At 47.4% G+C, this 18,345-nt stretch overlaps 1 protein-coding gene across 1 annotated transcript in view; it reads right to left on the bottom strand.

The window, feature by feature from the left end:
* The window catches only part of LDB3 (LIM domain binding 3), a gene marked incomplete at its 5' end in the record, with an annotated part of 167,514 nt that overhangs the window by 60,533 nt on the left and 88,636 nt on the right, over positions 1-18,345 (bottom strand). Inside the window, 2 exons of the mRNA XM_015425655.1 lie at positions 1,271-1,477; positions 5,284-5,319. Of these exons, the coding sequence (XP_015281141.1) occupies positions 1,271-1,477; positions 5,284-5,319 (243 nt within the window). The remainder of the gene's footprint in view (positions 1-1,270; positions 1,478-5,283; positions 5,320-18,345) is intronic.

Raw genomic sequence — 18,345 nt, 5'->3', positions numbered from 1 at the left:
ACAAAACTCAAACAACTGAAAGGGTGGCTCACAATAACTGCAGGAGCGCACCCGCACATCATTGGCTATGCCACTGTCATTCCGTTACGGCAGTCATCTGCACCTGGATTGGCTTGTCTGGAATAGAATTGCAGGTGATTGACATAACGCCATGATAAAGCAGTATCCAAAGATGTGTGGAGGAATCCCAGGTTCTGCCCCGAGCAAGGATTTTTAAAACATTCAAATTCAGCAGATTTACTCCAGAGTGGGCGTGTGTAAGAGTGAAGCTTTTAGCTGTGCCTGAATCAGCACAAATCTGTTGATTACACACTGGATGTGTAATAACATGTTGCTTCTCCACAAATTGTCATTCCAAGCCAGTGATTCTTCTTTTGCAGGGGTGGAAGGCATGATGCATTCACATCAGTGGAGGGAAAAGATTATGCTTCCATCTATTTGCATGGAGCTATGTCTTCCATTGCTGGGAATGTGGTGCCTCCCACAGAAGCTCCATGCATGCACCAGAGCATACATGAAACTCCCCATTTCATGTGCATCCGTGGATATCACCTGCACATAAAGAAACCTTCTAGCAGAATAACTTCGCATGAATTTACATCGTACATGATGACAGAAGTCACAATGTATTTGTCTGAAGGAATGAACTAGATATAGTCATTCATGGCATGCAATTACCTAACAATGTCAAGGAGGTGTAAGGTTTCCCTTGCTCGAAAGCCAGTCGAATCCGACTCTAGGGATGCGGCGCTCATCTCCGTTTCCAAGCCGAAGAGCCAGCGCAGTCCGAAGACATTTCCGTGGTCACGTGGCCAGCATGACTAGATGCTGAGGCGCACGGAATGCTGTTACCTTCCCACTGAAGCGGTACCTATTTATCCACTTGCAGTTTCTTGCTTTCGAACTGCTAGGTTGGCAGGAGCTGGGACCGGAGACGGGAGCTCACTCCGTCATGCAGCACTCGGGTCTCGGACTGCTGAACTACCGACCTTCCGGTCTGCAGTTCAGCGTCTTAACCACTTGAGCCACCGCGGCCCTGCCAAGAAGGCATAACATGCTGCAAATTTAACAACAATATTGTGGCTGTCTTGCTTTCTGCATGAACTCTCTCTTATATGGGAAAATCTTTTTAATTAAATAAAAAAACCGTGTATGTTTATATACCATAGACATGCCTCGTCTTTAAACTTTGGGCCGTTCCATTAGAAGTTAGAAGATGTTATCACAAACCCATACCAACGATCCAAACGAGGTCAGTCATGGGAGTTACCTTTGGTGACTGGACGAAGCGAGAGGGATGTTCTGGCCAGTACTGCCGTAGCTGGCTTCCCTCTGACCCGCACCCGTTCCAAATCTCACGGAACTCTTGGAGGCCACTGCTTTAACTTTGTCAGTGTTGGCCTCTGTGTGGTGGGACTGAGGGTGATGCCAAACACCTGACGTCACATACTGAGCATCATGAGCAACATCTGCAGGGCTGGGTAACAGAGATGACAAGGTTGTACGGTTGTGAGAGAGATTTTGGACCCTGTCCCCGATGGCTTAAAGCAGAATCATGGCCTTGGGGTGAGTGAGGTGGGCACTGAAATTCGGGCAAGGGAATTTAAAGACACAGGCGCATTTCCCAAGATCTACATGTGCATCATGTAAATCTAGCATACGACACAAAGAATTGTAAGATTTTTTTTGGCCTTTGCATTTGATCCTTTCTGTTTTCCCTGATCCAGCTAGGGAGATTCAAACACAGAAGCAGGCTTCAGCACACACAGACAAAGAAAACGATATGTGCACATCGATGCACACCGACACTGTAATGCTCATCTAGACGCACCTGTCTGTGTGGATGGGGATACAGACCTCCATCCAGAGTCACCAATTTTGGGGCATGGCTAGCTGCATGCAAAACTGAGCTGGATTAAGGTGATTGTTTTTCATGGGTTAAGAATGGTATTCAAGGATACAATCCACCAAGCTCCATCCAAATGAAAACGAAAGTTCTGAGACCAAGCAGAGCTCCGTAGATTGCCCTCCACAAGGGAAAACAGAAAATGCCAAGACGTAATAGTCGACATCCAAGTGGAGATTCTGGTTTTCAGGTTTTGTTTCTCTTTTGACTCACATTGTCATAGAAGAAACGTGCATTCAAAAATTTCTAACACTCTGCTTTTGTAAACTAAAGACAGCGTTTGTTATATTTGTGAATGCACGTGCCATCAAGCATAAGAGCACGACGTCTCTCAATGACACATAAAGACCGATTTCACACAAGAGCTGCTCCACGGTCACGCCTCCCTTTGCCCCGCTTCTATTGGTCAATTTCCCCCTCGAAGCTGCGCAGCCGCATCTTGACCCACGGCTTCGCCCAATTCCCCCCGCCGTTTCGTGATCCTGTTTTTTGAGGATCACGAAACCGTGGGGGAAATCGGGCGAAGCTGTGGGTCAAATTGCGGCCGTGCAGCTTCGTGTGGGAAATTGACCAACAGAAGTGGGGCAAAGGGAGGCGGCGACCGTGGCGGAGCTCTTGTGTGAAATCGGTCAAAATGTATTATCTAGCAGTGGTCTGAAAAACTGAGACCAAAAAACCTGCTATAGTTTATTTTTGTTTCGTTTTTGTCCTCCAGCTGAAATATGGGGTCCCAAATAGCCAAGATTACCAGGGCTATTTTTGGGCTGGAACGCACAGGAACGGAATTCCGGCTGGCTCCCAAGTTGGCCACGCCCAGCAGGAACTCATTAGCATAACAGGCCACACCCAAAAGCAGAAACTCATTAGGATTGGCACACATTAGGGGTGTGTGGCCTAACATGCAAAGGAGTTCTTGCTACAAAAAAAGCCCCTGGTTGACAACAAACAAGGTAAACAGAATAACAAGCAAAAGGTGGGTGTGGCTGGATGACCGCACTTCTGGTAACATGGGGGTGCGGCCTAATGTGCTAATGAGCTGTGCTGTCAGGGGTGTGGCCTAATATGCGAATGAGTTTCTGCTGTTGGGTGTGGCCTATTATGCTAATGAGTTCCTGCTGGGCTTTTTCTACAAAAAGAGCCCTGAGATTACCGATTCATGAGATACGATTGGAAGAAAAGGTGCATGTTGACCATGATCCACAGTAGGTTCGGGAGGGCAGCCGTGTTCGTCTGAAGCAACCGAACAAAGTGTGAGTCCAGTGGCACCTTTAAGACCAACAAAGTTTAATTCTGGGTATAAGATTTCATGGACATGGACACTTCTTCATATATATGGATACCATCACACAAAGGCTTATACCCAGAATTAAACTTTGTTGGTCTTAAAAGTGCCACTGGACTCAAACTTTGTTATGGTCCACAGTAGCAACAAAAACTACCCACACTTCAGCAGCCAAAGACAGAGTCTAGCAAAGAGAGATTTGTCGCTAATATTTCAACAAGGAAATGGGTGTATTTGCAGACATTCCAATAATTTTTCCTCCTTTCTGCTGTGGAATCTTAAAACAGAGATTAGAATGTTGATACTAAAGTATTCAGCCAGATACTTGTTGTTGTTTTTAAAGAAAAACGGTAAATTAAACACATACACCAATACATTTTGTGGACTAGTCAATGGTGAATTTCACACTCATCTCATTTTAAAATACGATTTGTTTCTACCCAACATTTTTAAAGATGCAGACACTTCTTAAATGTGGTACTAGCCAAACTCTTAGTAAAATTAACACTGATCTTAAGTACGTTTTTAATCTGTTGAACCGTTCGTAAACCAAACTGCCACAAATTCAAGAAACAATTAGGAGCATTTCAATTAGTGATGGGCAAACATCCCCCCCACCTTGTCTGAGAAATGGGCTTGGCAAATTGAACCATTTCCCAAAACCTAGAAACAAAAACAAAACCCCCACACCCCCACCTCGTCCTGATTCCAAATTCCAATTCTAAAATTCAGACCACTAAGCAGTCCGAAACCCGCACCTCAGCCCCCAATGATACCTCCTTCCAGTGAGCCTCTGACCTCTGCCCTGGGCCATCACCCCCATTCCCTTCCCACATACCTAACTGTAGTGCTGAAAGCAGTTGTGGGGAGATTTCTCTGGGGGCCTCCTTCCCTTCTTCCTTGGTACCTTGAACGCTCTTACAGCTGTACCCCAGGAACCTGGGAAATGTAGTTTCCAAGCCACCATGTGGGGGTGTGGGGTAGACAAAAGGCGGGCTCTATAGCGGTCCCCTCTGCTGCCACCAGTTAGGTCAACAGGACGTTATCAGGGAGGCATGTGGGCAGGGATTTGTCAGCTCAGATTGGGGTCCCCAACGTGGTTCCCATGGCGCCTGCTGACACACCTTTTCTGGCAGCTGTCAAGTGCTTTTACAAAGTGGGCAGGGCCAGGTATGGCTTTTGCCCAGCAAGGCTTCTATTGGAAATCTGATTGGCTGTGTACCCTTTTTAAAATGTTGCTTCGGCCACCACAGCACAAAGATTTACTGAAGCTAACCTGTGGCACTCGTTTTGTGGCTGGCTCCACCTCCTATGGTGGCCATTTTGTGGCAGCCATTTTGTTGCTGTGCCCACCACGCCATGTCAGAATTCCAAATGTGTCCACAGGCTCAAAAAGGTTGGGGACTCCTGGCTCAGATCATAATATGAGGCCAAGAGGAAGTAGTGGGGCTGTAATGCTCAGCATGTATGGAAAATGAGCATTACCAGGGGTCATTTCCTGCGGGAGCGCACAGGAGCGGAGCTCCGGCGGTAAAGAGCCCAGGGGGCGGGCACATGCAACAAGCCCCGCCCCCTTCTCCCAGCAGCCCCCGGCCACGAGGAGCAAGAAGCAGCCAGGTAAGTTGCAGTGGGTGCTGCCTTCTGACACACTTCCGGTGATGTCAGGGGGTGTGACATATGCAAATAAGTTATGCTAATGAGGTATGCTAATGAGCTCCTGTACCTCTTTTTCTACGAAATGACCCCTGAGCATTACAACCTGCCAAAGTTTGTAGAACCAACTTCAGTGGCAATATAACATCAGCGGTCCATCTAGTCCACCATCCTGTTCCACACAGCGGCCAACCACTTGCCCTTTAGGGCCAAAACACAGGTCATAAAAGCGGAGGCCTTCCCCTAATTCTGCCTCCTAGCACTGACCGTCAAAGAGGTTTACTGCATCTGCATATGGAGGCATTACTAGTTTCAATTCCACTATTTGGTAAGCCTTCCATGCACACAACAGTTTATTGGGTGGAGCAATTCTATACAAGGCTGGAAAACGTCTGAAGGAAGAGTCTTTGACAAGTAGGAAGCCAAAGAAACAACACATTACCTGTTTTCAGATGTTTCAGCAACATTTTTCTTGCCACTGCGAAAGGAGGGGAATACAGTGTGAATAAAATGTGCATTTTTTTTCCCATGGCAAGGAAACCGCTGGTTCCAGCAGTAACAAGGCAGCAAAACTGATGTGGCACAGATGTATATAACAGGGCTCGCCCAGAGGGTCAGAGGCAACCCATCACAACATACATTGTCAAAGGCTTTCACAGCCGGAGTTCATTAGCTGGTGTAGATTTTCCAGGTTGTCTGGCCGTAGTCTTGGCACTGTAGGACCCGATGTTTCGCCAGTAGCTGTGACTGGCACCTTCAGAGGTATAATACAGAAAGATGGAGTACTCTCTGTGTCAAGGTGATAAAAAAATGATAGGCTGGTAATTTATATCTATTCAGGAAGGTGGGGTAGGGCTGAGTCATTATCTTGTAGGAGTTCCCCAGGCTGTGAACATGCTAATGGACGAGCTTTCCTGAGGAGGTTCTTTTGTATATGGATTGTTTCCTGAGGAGGTTCTTTTGCATGTGGATTGGCTTAACACAGAGAGTACTCCATCTTTCTGTGTTATACCTCTGAGGATGCCAGTCACAGCTACTAGCGAAACGTCAGGTCCTACAATGCCAAGACCACGGCCATACAACCCAGAAAATCTTCAACAGCTAACATCACAACATAGTTCTGGAGTGCACTCAGGCACAAACTTGGGCCTAAATTCTCACTGAGGAACAATACGGGAGAGCTGTCACTGGACCTCTGCCCTTGTTCTTTGCCCCCAAAGCACAGATGCCAGACACCCCTGGAGGAGCAGGGTTCTCCCACTCCCAGGACCCACCTCTCCACTGCCGATCAGCTGGCCGGTGTGTGTGTGTGGGGGACTTATTGCAAAAAAAAGGGAGAGTCTCACCCGACATTTTAGTGACGTCTCCAGTATGACTTCGACATGACCCAGAAGTGACATAACGCACATCGGGGACATGGGGGTGACAGTCTGGATTTGGGCAAAAACTCTATGGTAGAAGCTAATTCTACTGAAGAGTTTTTGCCCCAAAAGAAGAAGAGGAGGATATTGGATTTATATCTCACCCTTCACTCGGAGTCTCAGAGCGGCTTACAAACTCCTTTCCCTTCCCCTCCCCACAACAGACACCCTGTGAGGTGGGTGGGGCTGAGAGAACTCTGACAGAAACTGCTCCTTTTCAAGAACAGCTCTTATCAGAACTATGGCTTGCCCAAGGTCATCCAGCAGCTGCAAGTGGAGGAGTGGGGAATCAAACCCGGTCCTCCCAGATTAGAGTCCGCGCACTTAACCACTACACTTAACCACTACACCAAACCAGAGCATCATTGCCCCAATGTGCCTATGTTGCGTCTGGGTCATGCTGGAAGTCATGTTGGGAATGTCACTGAAACCTCGGATGAGACTCCCTGCTCCGTGTAAGCCCACTTCCCATCCTCTGCCCAGAGGGTCCTGGGAACCGTACCCCAAAGACCAGCCATGTGAGGGAAGGGGGTGGAGGGGATGGGGACACAGCTCCGGAGAAGGGGGAATCCCCTCGTTCCATTTTGGTGTAATGGTTTGGTATAGCGGTTAAGTGCGTGGACTCTAATCTGGGAGAACCGGGTTTGATTCCCCACTCCTCCACTTCCACCTAGCTGGATGACCTTGGGCAAGCCGTGGCTCTGATAAGAGCTGTTCTTGAAAAAAGAGCCGTTGGGGTATATGACTCCCAAGAAAATAGCAAATATGAATGAGAATATGTCAAATAAGTGTTGGAAATGTAAGAAAAAAGAAGGCTCTTTTTATCATATGTGGTGGACTTGTGATAAAGCTGTAGCTTTTGGGACAGAAGTTCATAATGAAATGCAGAAAATCCTGAAATGTACTTTTAAAAAAGAGCCAGAAGTATTACTCTTAGGGCTTAAGATGGAAGAGGTAAATGCAACAAAGAGGACACTGTTATGGTATTTGATTACTACTGCCAGAATGACATATGCACAATTTTGGAAACAGGACAGAGTACCAGAGAAATGGGAATGGATTCAGAAAATGCTTTTTATGGCTGAAATGGATAAACTGACAAAGAAACAATAATAAAGAAGACGAAGATTTTTTTTGCAGAATGGACAGACTTTAAGGAATATATGGAGACCAATTGGGATGTCAAAAATAATTTACTTTGTTTTGATAATGATTAAGAACAGAATTAGAAAAAGAAAATAATTGAATAGAAGAAGATAATGTTACCTGAAAAAAATTGTAGTGAAAATGTAAATTGATAGTTGAACAGTAAAAGGGACGGGGGGAGGAAGCATTGCGGGAAGCCACTGGAAGGGGGGGAGGAGATATGTGAAATGGATATATGCTAAAGGGAAAGGTGTAATTTTGAACATGTTGCTATATCCAAAATAAAAAAAGTTTGATAAAAAAAGAGAGCTCTCTCAGCCCCATCTCCCTCACAGGGTGTCTGTTGTGGGGAGGGGAAGGGAAAGGAGTTTGTAAGCCACTCTGAGACACCTTTGGGTAGTGATGGGCCGGGTATAAATCCAATCTCGTCTTCTTCTTCTTCTTCCCTCATCAAAAATGGCTTCCTCCAGACCTGGAAATTCAGGTACTTGTACTGTAGGGTTCCCTCTGCCCCCAATCAGGCTTAAGGCAGCCGGGGGGGGGGGGGGGAGCGTAGTTTCACACTGAATAAAGATAAGGTAGAGAAGGTTGAGAAGAGCAGAAAATATACTTTTGGAAACACCAAGCTCTTCTCAACACTCTGATTGAAAACAATTCCTTAAGCGGCACACAGTAACCAGGGCTATGGAGCGCTACGTCTCTCAAAATAAAAGCCCACCCCATGTAAATAGCTACTAACTGAGGCTTTCTATGGATTTGTGGGGTTTGTGCTCAACTGTGCATCGTTTCTAACCCACAGTCTCTAGGACACTGAACGTGTGTGTAGCAATTTACATTCTTGTGCTCCCTATAGGAGGCTCGTTGCTTGGCAAAATGGGGAAATATAGAACAGAAGTTCCTCTGGGGAGTTCTGGTACACAAAGTTACACATCAGCTCCAACAGTAGGAAAGTTAATGTGACCTCTCTCCTGCTTTAAAGAATTTCCAGTTTTGGAGTACGATCCAGACAAAAGTCAGGAGGGTGTCAGTTTCTCCCATCACCACAACTGTGTGATGAAAGAAAGCACACCTGTGATTTTTTTTTTTTGTCTTTTCCAAAACCCCACTGTTACTGGAAGAAAGTCACCTATGTATGGGCTACGTGCAATGCTCCAGTCTTCATCCTGAACCCTGAGAAGAGAGTTCACAAACTAGTTGTACTTCCTGCTAACATTCCACATGGTGTGCAGAATTGCCAGCATCAGAAGTCCACCGCTTCGGGCGGCCACACTAATCTCGTTCTTAAAATTGCCCCTGAAATGAGCAATCATCCGTCTAAAGTCCAAAGCACTTGTTATCAGCCGTCCCTGAGGCTTCAGATCTGGAATGGGAAGTCCTGACCAACAATGTACGTTCCCTGGGGAAAAGCTACGATAAACTGAATGACCAACCCGCTGCAAAGTGACACGCAGAGCATTCAAAGACCACAATGAAACTGAATGAAAATCAAATGAACTATAGTGCTGGGAGGGATTGTGTGTGTGTGTGCGTGCATGCTGAAGGAGTAGGCTGTGAATAAAAAGAAGCGTTAAAGGCGAGATAGTCAGAACCAAAGGGCATGCAGGACCAATAAAAGAAACTATCACACCCATTCAGCTTGAAAAATTGGAAGCATGGTTTATTTCCAAAGTAGCCAAATTTACAGCAGGATAAAGCAAAATGATCCAGACCAAAGACAAGACCAAAGATTAGGCTTCTAGCAGCATTAGGCCTCTACAGTTATTGGGGGAGGGGGGGGAAACCAACCCTGATAGTTATGGCAACTAAGGGGGGATTTGATTCATACCCCTGTTTTCTCCTATTTCAGAGTAATTTTTTGGCATCACCACGTGGCAAGGTCCATATGGAACTAGGCTGAGTGGTGATGAGTGCCAATGTTATTATTATCTATTCAAACTGCCTTACCAGCTGACATCGGGTTCTCTCCCTGTTTTTGAGAGCGGCTGACCTTACGTTGGTTGGAATCAACGCTCCCTCTAAGCTGTGGAGTCTGGTGAGCAAAAATTCTACTTTGTGAGCGACTGGCATTAGAGTTGTGAGCGACCAAATTGGCTGCTGCCGAAATTAAGTTTGCTCTGGAGCCATTCTTCCTGAGGTAAGACAAAAATGTGTGAGCTGGAGGCTTAAAAACGGTGAGCCAGCTCACACTAACTCAGCTTAGAGGGAACACTGGTTGGAATGACAAAGGTGTGTTGATCTATCCAGTTCCATGGGCCCCTTGTAAAGGGGTTGATCCATAAGCAGGGCTCTTTTTGTAGCAGACACTCATTTGCATATTAAGCGACACACCCCTAATGTAGCCAATCCTCCAAGAGCTTACAGTAGCTCCTGTAAGAAGAGCTCTGTAAGCTCTTGGAGGATTGGCTACGTTAGGGGTGTGTGGCCTAATATGCAAAGGAGTTCCTGCTACAAAAAGAGCCCTGGCCTGGGTGAATACCGGAAGTCATTCTGCCAACTTACCACAATGTGCATATAACTACTTGGGAAACGATGCGATCTTGTTATTTACATCATTTCCCCAAGACAATTGGTAAGTGACGATTACCGTTTACCAAGTGGTAACTTAACGCAGTACGTAACAACTGCCGATCCTGCTCGCTCGCTTCATCCTGGCATGGAATGAAGAGAATTCGACAATCCTTCTGCTCTTCATCAGCAACTGAGGGAAGCAGACGGATGGTCCAAATCTCCCTCACCACTTTGGCAGGTTGGTACCGATGGCGACATCTGCGGGGTGGTTTTGTGAAGGCTGTGCGAAGCTACCATTTTGTCAACAGGCATCGGGATTCATAGCGGAGGGAAGCAAATGTGTGAGAACCCTATAGAAATCCTCCAGGCGACCCCCTCAAGTCTCAAGTGAGCTACCCAATGATGACGGCAGGGGAGTTGTGAACGTGTCAAAGAGAAAGAATGATATGAAATAATGAAAACAAATGCAGTTCTTCACAGCACAGGAGAAGGGTTGAGGGGGGGGAAGGAGCGATCCAGAGTTGTGAGGAAAGGGGTGAGCAAGTGCAAAGGCCAACAAGCAATTCTCCATCCTAAACCGATTTTTCCGACAGAATGTGCTATGTTAGATGGTCAAGTCTCAACACCCATTCTGGTGGGACGAAGACAACTGAACCCAACTCTTGAACCAGAAATGTTGGAATTTCTAACACAGATGCCAAGGGCCAAAAGTATAGTTATCGGCGCATGACAGGCAGAACTTGGAGTGAAGTACTTTGCTTGTGTGAACGAGCCATTACAGACCAATTACCACAGACCTATCACCTCATATCACTTTAAACCAGGGCTATTTTTGGGCAGGAACGCACAGGAACGGAGTTCTGGCTGGCTCCAGAGTTGCCCACGCCCACTACAGCCAAAACCTCTGCATGCGTGGCTACAGAGGGAAGGCCTGGAGAGCGACACCCCCCCCAGCGACTCCAAGGCGGGCACGCCGGGGGGGCCTGGATGGATTGGGAGGCATTTAAATCCAAGGGCCAGCTTGCCCGGGCTCCCCACAGCCATGGGGCACCCGGGCAAGCCAAGGGAAGACAGTTTAAACTGCCTTCCCTTCCCTTCAAGGGGGGCTTGCCCGGGCTCCCCACAGCCGTGGGGTGCCCGGGGAAGCCGAGGAAAGGCATGGGGGTGTGACCTAATATGCTAATGAGCTGTGCTGTCAGGGATGTGGCCTAATATGCTAATGAGTTCCTGCTGTTGGGTGAGGCCTATTATGCTAATGAGTTCCTGCTGGGCTTTTCCTACAAAAAAAGCCCTGCTTTAAACATAACGTTTTACAATTGAGTCAGGTAACACTTTTAGTTGCGAGTCACCACGGGATGAGGAAACACATGATGTACTACTCTACACTACCATGATTTGATACCGCTTCAACGATTATGGCGTCCCTCAGAAAATGCTTGGAATTGAATCTGTATTTGGATGAGCGTGCCGAGAGTTCTCTGATAGAATCCTTGCCCTTGTTACAAAGCTCTTGTTTTCCAGGGAGAGGGCATAACTACTAAACCTGCTTTAAGTCTGTGGTTTACATGTGCCTAGAAATTCAGAAAAAAAGGCTGGTGCCCATGCAAAGAGCACCTGCACTCCTCGAGACTGTAGGCTATATTCAGTGTTAGGCTATAGTCTAGGGCTGCCAAGTCCCCCCAGGGGGGCGGATTTCCCCCCGCTTTGGAGGCCCAATTTCTGCCGCCACGGAATCGGGCCCCGGGGGAAACCCCACCCCGGCGTGCACGTCACCTGGAGGTGACGTGATGATGCCAGGCATGCTGGGGGCGGGGCCACAGCCATCTGAGGGGAAAACTCTATGTTTCCCCCTCAGATGGCTGTGGCCCCACCCCCAGCGTGCCCGGCATCATTACGTCACCTCTGGGTGATGTGCATGCGGCGCGCTCGCGCAACAGACGCCGTCCGGGAGCCCCCCACCGCGGGGCGAAAACGACTTGGCAACCCTACTATAGTCTCAGTGAGCATATAGACTGATACCATAAACCCCTCCCTGACCTTAACCACCCTGCTGTGTAGGTCTGGCCAACACAGGAAGCAGAATTATGTACGGATGAAGTAGTGGAATGGACTGTACCATTTTATGGGTGGGGCTAGAGTTGCAACTCTGGCTTGAGAAATTCCTAGAGATTAGGGGGCAGTACCTTTGAAGCTGCCATTTTCTCCAGAGGAACTGATCTCTGTAGTCTGGACATCAGTTGTAATTCTGGGAGAACTGCAAGCCCCCATCTGGAAGTTGGCAATCCTAGGTGAGGATCCCATGAGTGTGAACGGACCCTCCAAATTAAAAAAAAAATGCCTGCAAACATATACCTTACTTACTGAAGAGAAATGCACCCAGCTCTTTTCCTGATATGTAGAATTTTATTTGCAAGGTGTTGTTTCCCATGTGAGCATTAAAAAAATTGTATTCCTCCCATCTGTAGTCCATTCTTCAACCTCAACATATTACCATCTCATTCTGCATTAAATGTAGGACGGGCCTAGTTTTTATTAGGCACACTTAAAGATCAATGAAATCAATCTTCTCAATCACGGAACAGCCAGGGCTGTGGGGAGAAAGTTCTTGCCGAAAATTTGTACCAGTCAGCTATTCGGCAGGCAGGTTGGAATGTGGATGACTTAGGGATGCCTGAACCCCAGTGGAAGCGGGGTTCCCCCACTGCCAGGCCCCACCTCCCTGCTACCAATCAGCTGGCCGGTGCAGGGGAACTTACCCCAAAAAACAGGGAGATCCAACCAATGTGCAACGATGTGTCTACATCACTGCCCACGTGACTCAGAAGTGATGTCATCGTGCCTGGGACATCGGGGTGATGCTCTGGTATTTGGGCAAAAACTCTATGACAGAACCCAAATTTACCATAGAGTTTTCACCCAAATATCAGAGTGTTGTCCCAACATCCCAGACCTGATGATGTCACTTCCGGGTCACGTGGTCAGTGATGTGGACATGTTGGCTGGGCCTCCCTCCTGCTCCCAGTAAGTCCCCCCCATCCCCCCCTGGTTGCCAGGAGGGACTTGACAACCCTAGGATGACTAACAGTGTAATCTGTTTCAGAGTAACTCCAGTCTAAACCCATTGAATGCTTAAAGAAGAAGAAGAAGAGAAGAGATTGGATTTATACCCCGCCCTTCACTTAGAGCCTCAGAGCGGCTTACAAACTCCTTCCCCTCCCCACAACAGACACCCTGTGAGGTGGGTGGGGCTGAGAGAGCTCTGACACAAACGGCTCTTTTTCAAGGACAGCTGTGCCAGAGCTTGTGACTGACCCAAGGTCACATCAGCAGGTGCAAGTGGAGGAGTGGGGAATCAAACCTGGTTCTCCCAGATTAGAGTCCGCACACTTAACCACTGCACCAAACTGGCTCTCAACTGCACCAAACTGGCTCTTAAACTGGAGTAACTTTGAATAGGATGGTACCGCTAACCTAGGCTTACACTCCCTTCCCTGAAAGATGTTTGGACCGATTGCTGATTTTTTAATCAGGGATACATGTGTGCAGTGTCCATTTGTGTGTGATGTTTCCTCTTCCTCCAATTGGGGTTAAGCTTTCAAAATCCTTGTTTTGCACACATGTAGCCCCCATACTGGAATGGAGTGAACAGGCTTGAGTACGTATAACTCTGTGGATTTTGGGCCCAAATCTGGTGCATTTTCAGAAAACTTTCATACAACCAATTGCAAAACTGTCGTCCCACCCACAATATTACTATTATTATTCAATTGGGCTCTATTCTTTCATGTCCTGAAGATACCCAGTACTTTTGCAGTTATGGATAGGTAGTAAAAAGGCAGGTCCTCCATTTCTAGAAAGAGATAATTCCGACTGAATGCAGCAAAAAATACTTAAGGTAAAGAGGCACATAAGTAATCTGTTTTTAGAATCTTTATTTCAAGTAAACCACACTGCTATATACAGAGAAAAGTGGGTTTCACAGCAATAGCAATACAGGAGCGGCAAAGCTTTGTTTAAAATTATGCCATGCTCTTAAATACGCAGCACACGAATGCTCATATATTCTCATTTCTTCTAGGTCAACTTTACAAGATAACCATCCTGTGCCTTTTGCTTCTCTAGTTCCTGAGCTACCACCGTCCACACTTATATATATTCATAGCAAGAGTCAGGTTTTAAAGGCAGAAAGATTAGCTGTGACTCTTAAAATATATATGCCACGTACCAGAACAAAATAAATAAATAGACCCGGGACACCGAAATGTCTTCTTTAAAATGACATCATTGAACTATGCTAACTAAGAAGTCTGCTTATTTGGCCAACCCGAGCCCTAGGGCACAAAACATTTTCCTCTCTGACTTCCAATAGTATTTAATCTGTAACAACAGCCTGCAGAAATTTATATAAATATATATACGTATATACGCTACTCAGAGCATCCTACCAGTCTTTCCATTTCATAGCCTGACTAGATAAAAGCAAGAAATAATAATAACTAAGCCAGTCAGTATTTTCAAGCTACTGGTGAGACGTCTACAACTAATCAAATTATATCCAGTTGACAGTGAAGGAGACTTACAGAACAGTGGAGGGAGATCAAGCTAGCGACAGAAAACAAAAACAAGCAATTGGGGGGAAAGGGGGGAAACCAGTGTTACGCCTTCAGCATGTCAAAATACGGGATGTTCCTAGGCGCTAACTCAGGACAGCGGCTTATCCTTTAGAGTAGGAATTTCTTGCCCGGTTGTCTACTACGCATAGGACTTTTAACTTTTGACATTAAGGATTTGCGCCGAAAGGCCGTGATGCCAGTTGCGCAATTTGGCAAAACGTGGGCTGTTACGTTCCGTTTCAAACCTTTCCCTGTGGCATGGAGAAAGAGACAGAGAAGAGGGGAAGGAAAGAGAGAAAACGAGGAAGAAAGAAAAGGGGTTAGGGACTTTGCCCACCTGGTCTTATAAGTCGGGAAATGACAATTTATTTGGATCGAAGTTGCCTCAAAAATGGATACCCGGGGTGGGGGGGGGGAGAGGGGGCCGGGACAAAATTAGCCTTTTGGAGAAAAATCAGGCTCATTTCTCGCTTTCAAATGTTCAGTTTCATGTAACCCAAATCTCTGTCCTTTGGTCTCAAGTTTGATTTTTTGTTGTTGACAGGGCTGCTTTTGCTAGGATCTTTTAGTATAGCCTCGTCGCTTTCCTGCCAGCAAACTCCCGACAAACATGTTATCGTGCAACGAGAACAAAAGCAAATCTTTTCGACATTCCAGCATCTAAGTCAGCTTATATTTATTTGTGGTACATCAAACACACCGTTTGACTAGCTGTTAGATGTAGAGTTTCTACTGCTGTTAATGGGAAGGCAGTGAGCAAAATATAGCGGCTAGAACGAGTACAACAACTTCTTGTTACTCTCACAGGGCCTCAGGCCTAGCCCAGGATGTTCCGTGCCTGAGGCAGAAAACACTTAGCAGCATCCCTCCTGCACTAAAAGTGTCATAATAGGCCAAAGGTCCATCCAACTTTACACAGAGTAACTCCAGTCTAAATACAGTGGTTTCAATTGACAGAATGAAGCAGCTCCACGTAGGGATTGCATTATCGATGTATTATTATTTCCCACTCTCAAACGATACCTCAAAAGAGCAATCAGAGGTCATTTTGGGGGGGATCGCGGGGGATCGCAGTTCCCCCGGGTGAGGTACGGGGGGCGGGGCACATGACAAAGCCCCGCCCCCTGCTTCCGGCCACCCCGCTTCTGGCCCTCATTCAGCCAGGAGGAGGCAGGAGAAGAGGGAGGGTAAGTTGCTTCCTCCCTGCCTCTCCCCACCCCTGCCTGCCTGGGGCCAGGGAGGGCCTTCGCGGGGCTTCCTTGCACTCCCGCCGGCCTTGCAGGTCCACCGCCGGGCCCCTCATGGGGCTCGGCAGTGGAGCTGCAAGGCCGGCGGCGGCAGCCGGGACCGTTGGGGGCGGGGTGTGTGGCCTTATGACACACTTCCGGTGATGTCAGGGTGTGTGGCATATGCTAATGAGTTATGCTAATGAGTTCCCCTAGCTCTTTTTCTACGAAACGACCCCTGAGTGCAATCCTAAGCCAAGCTGCATCCTTCTAAATCCACTCAAGTCGATGGGGGGGTTTAAAAGGCTGTGTTTAGGACTGCGCAGCAAATGTGCCACTTTTGGAAAGCTGCTTCCTTCTACCTTGTAGCAGGCTGGACCTACAGAGGCATATTTTTTGCCAGATGTTGATTCTTTCATCTTATGGGATTCTTAGTTCTAGGGTTGCCAGCAGTGTTCCCTCTAAGCTGAGTTAGTGTGAGCTAGCTCACAGTTTTTTAGCCTCCGGCTCACACATTTTAATCTTAGCTCAGGAAGGATGGCTCCGGAGCGAACTGATTTATGCAATAGCCAAATAGCTTGCTCACAACTTTAATGCCAGGGGCTCACAAAGTAGAATTCTTGCTCACAAGATTCCACAGCTTAGAGGGAACATTGCCAGGTCCATCAAAGTCCCCAGCGGGGGAATTTGGGGGCGTTACTGGAGGGGGCAGGGAGTCCCCAGAGTGATGATGTCATTCATAAGTGATGTCATCATGTTGGGGAATGGAGGCGCCCACCTCTCCCCAGCAGCATCTAAGGGTCCTTTTAAACCCTGCTGGGGAGAGGTGAAAGGGAAGCCACAGGCGCCTGCATGCTGAGCCCCAAACTCGCACGGCCTCCGCCTCTCCCCAGGAGTGTCTAAGGGTCCTTTCAAACCCTGCTGGGGAGAGGGAGCCACGCACACCTGCACACCAAGCCCCAAATTCTGGGCTCAGAGTACAAGCGTGCGGCCCCCGCCTCTCCCCAGCAGCATCTAAGGGTCCTTTTAAACCCTGCTGGGGAGGGGGGGGGAAGCCACGAGTGCCTGCATGCCGAGTCCCAAATTCAGGGCTCAGAGTACAAGTGCACGACCCCTGCCCCTCCCCAGCAGTGCCTAAAGGGTCTTTTTAAAACCCTGCTGGGGAGAGGTGGGGGGGAGGAGGAGGCCAGGTGGTTGCCCTTGGGGTCAGGGCTTCCCCCCACCCGCCTGCTGGCGGGCTGGCGGGAAGGAGCCCCTCCAAAGTGGGCAGCCCCTACCAAACCATGGGGTCTGGCAAGCCTACTTAGTTCTCTTTTCCACACAGGGGATTGATATTCAGAATCTGCTTGGCATCTTCAAATGAAAGGGTTTTCCACTGGAGGATCCACTGGTAAGCACCTGGACTTTCCCTTAGGCCAATTTCCCACAAGTGCTGCTCTGCGCTCGCTCTTCCCTTTTGCCCTGATGGTATGTGTCAATTTCACACAAGCTGCTGGGCGGCCGCATTTTGCCCCGGAGCTCCGCACGCTTTTCCCCGCCTCTACTCAATCCTCAAAACACAGGATTGAGTAGACGCGGGGAAAAGCGTGCGGAGCTCCGGGGCAAAATGCGGCCGCCCAGCAGCTTGTGTGAAATTGACACATACCATCAGGGCAAAAGGGAAGAGCGAGCGCGGAGCAGCGCTTGTGGGAAATTGGTCTTGGTGTGTGGTTCCATTTCCACTTCTGGCTTTCCATCCTCACAGGAGGTGTAAAGAAGGAGGTTTTCCATTTAGCTCCTCCTCCTGTAGCAGCCATTTGGGGTTTGGTTCCACCTTTTGTGGCAGCCATTTTGGGATGGCACTTACCACCCCCCTGTCAAAATTCCAATTATGCCTGCAGGCTCAAAATGGTTGGGGAGTTCAAAAGTGAAAGGGGGCGAGTGAATAAAAAAGGGAAGAAGAGAAAGACATATAGAAAAGAAATCAGTCCTGTGACCTTTCACTTTGGGTTTTTCTCTCACTGATCGCAAACTCCCCCCTCCCCCAAAGCATGCATCCCTGGAGGTCAAAATGTAAGCCCCGAAATATCCTTGTGTTAATGCAGCATTAGATAAGGAAACAGGCTAAACAACTAAAAGAGAGATCCTGTTCATAAGTTCTGCTTTCCTCAGGCGGGGTCCGGTCAGACAGGATAAAACATAATGTTTCTTAAATTAATGGACTTGTCATAATTTCACCACTAAAAAAAAGAGAGAGTTTGGAAATAAAGTTTGAAAGGAAGTTATTGGGCAATTAACTGTAAATGGGGAGGGTTAAAAGTTCTAAAAGATTGACACAGTTCATAAGAAGTACAAAGATGATAAGTTTGGATGCTAAAAAAAAAAGCTAGTTAGAGGATCTCCTCTCTTGGGTTTTTAGCCAGTAGTGGGTTCTTTACTTTCTCCCTTATATGTAGTTTTCCCCTCCCCCTTTTCTGTTGTAGTGTTTTGTAGTGTTTAAAAGATCAATTAAAAAATCCCCTCCGGGGGCTCAAAAAAGAAAGAAAAAAAGAAAGGAAGTGCTCTACTCCCTGAAATATCTATCCCAAATACAGTCAAACCTAGATGTTTG

The sequence above is a fragment of the Gekko japonicus genome, unplaced genomic scaffold (assembly GCF_001447785.1).
Source record: "Gekko japonicus isolate JY-2015 unplaced genomic scaffold, Gekko_japonicus_V1.1 scaffold1137, whole genome shotgun sequence".
Lineage (NCBI taxonomy): Eukaryota > Metazoa > Chordata > Lepidosauria > Squamata > Gekkonidae > Gekko > Gekko japonicus.
Note: the sequence above shows the minus strand (reverse complement) of the source record. Positions and strands in the feature narration are given on the sequence as shown.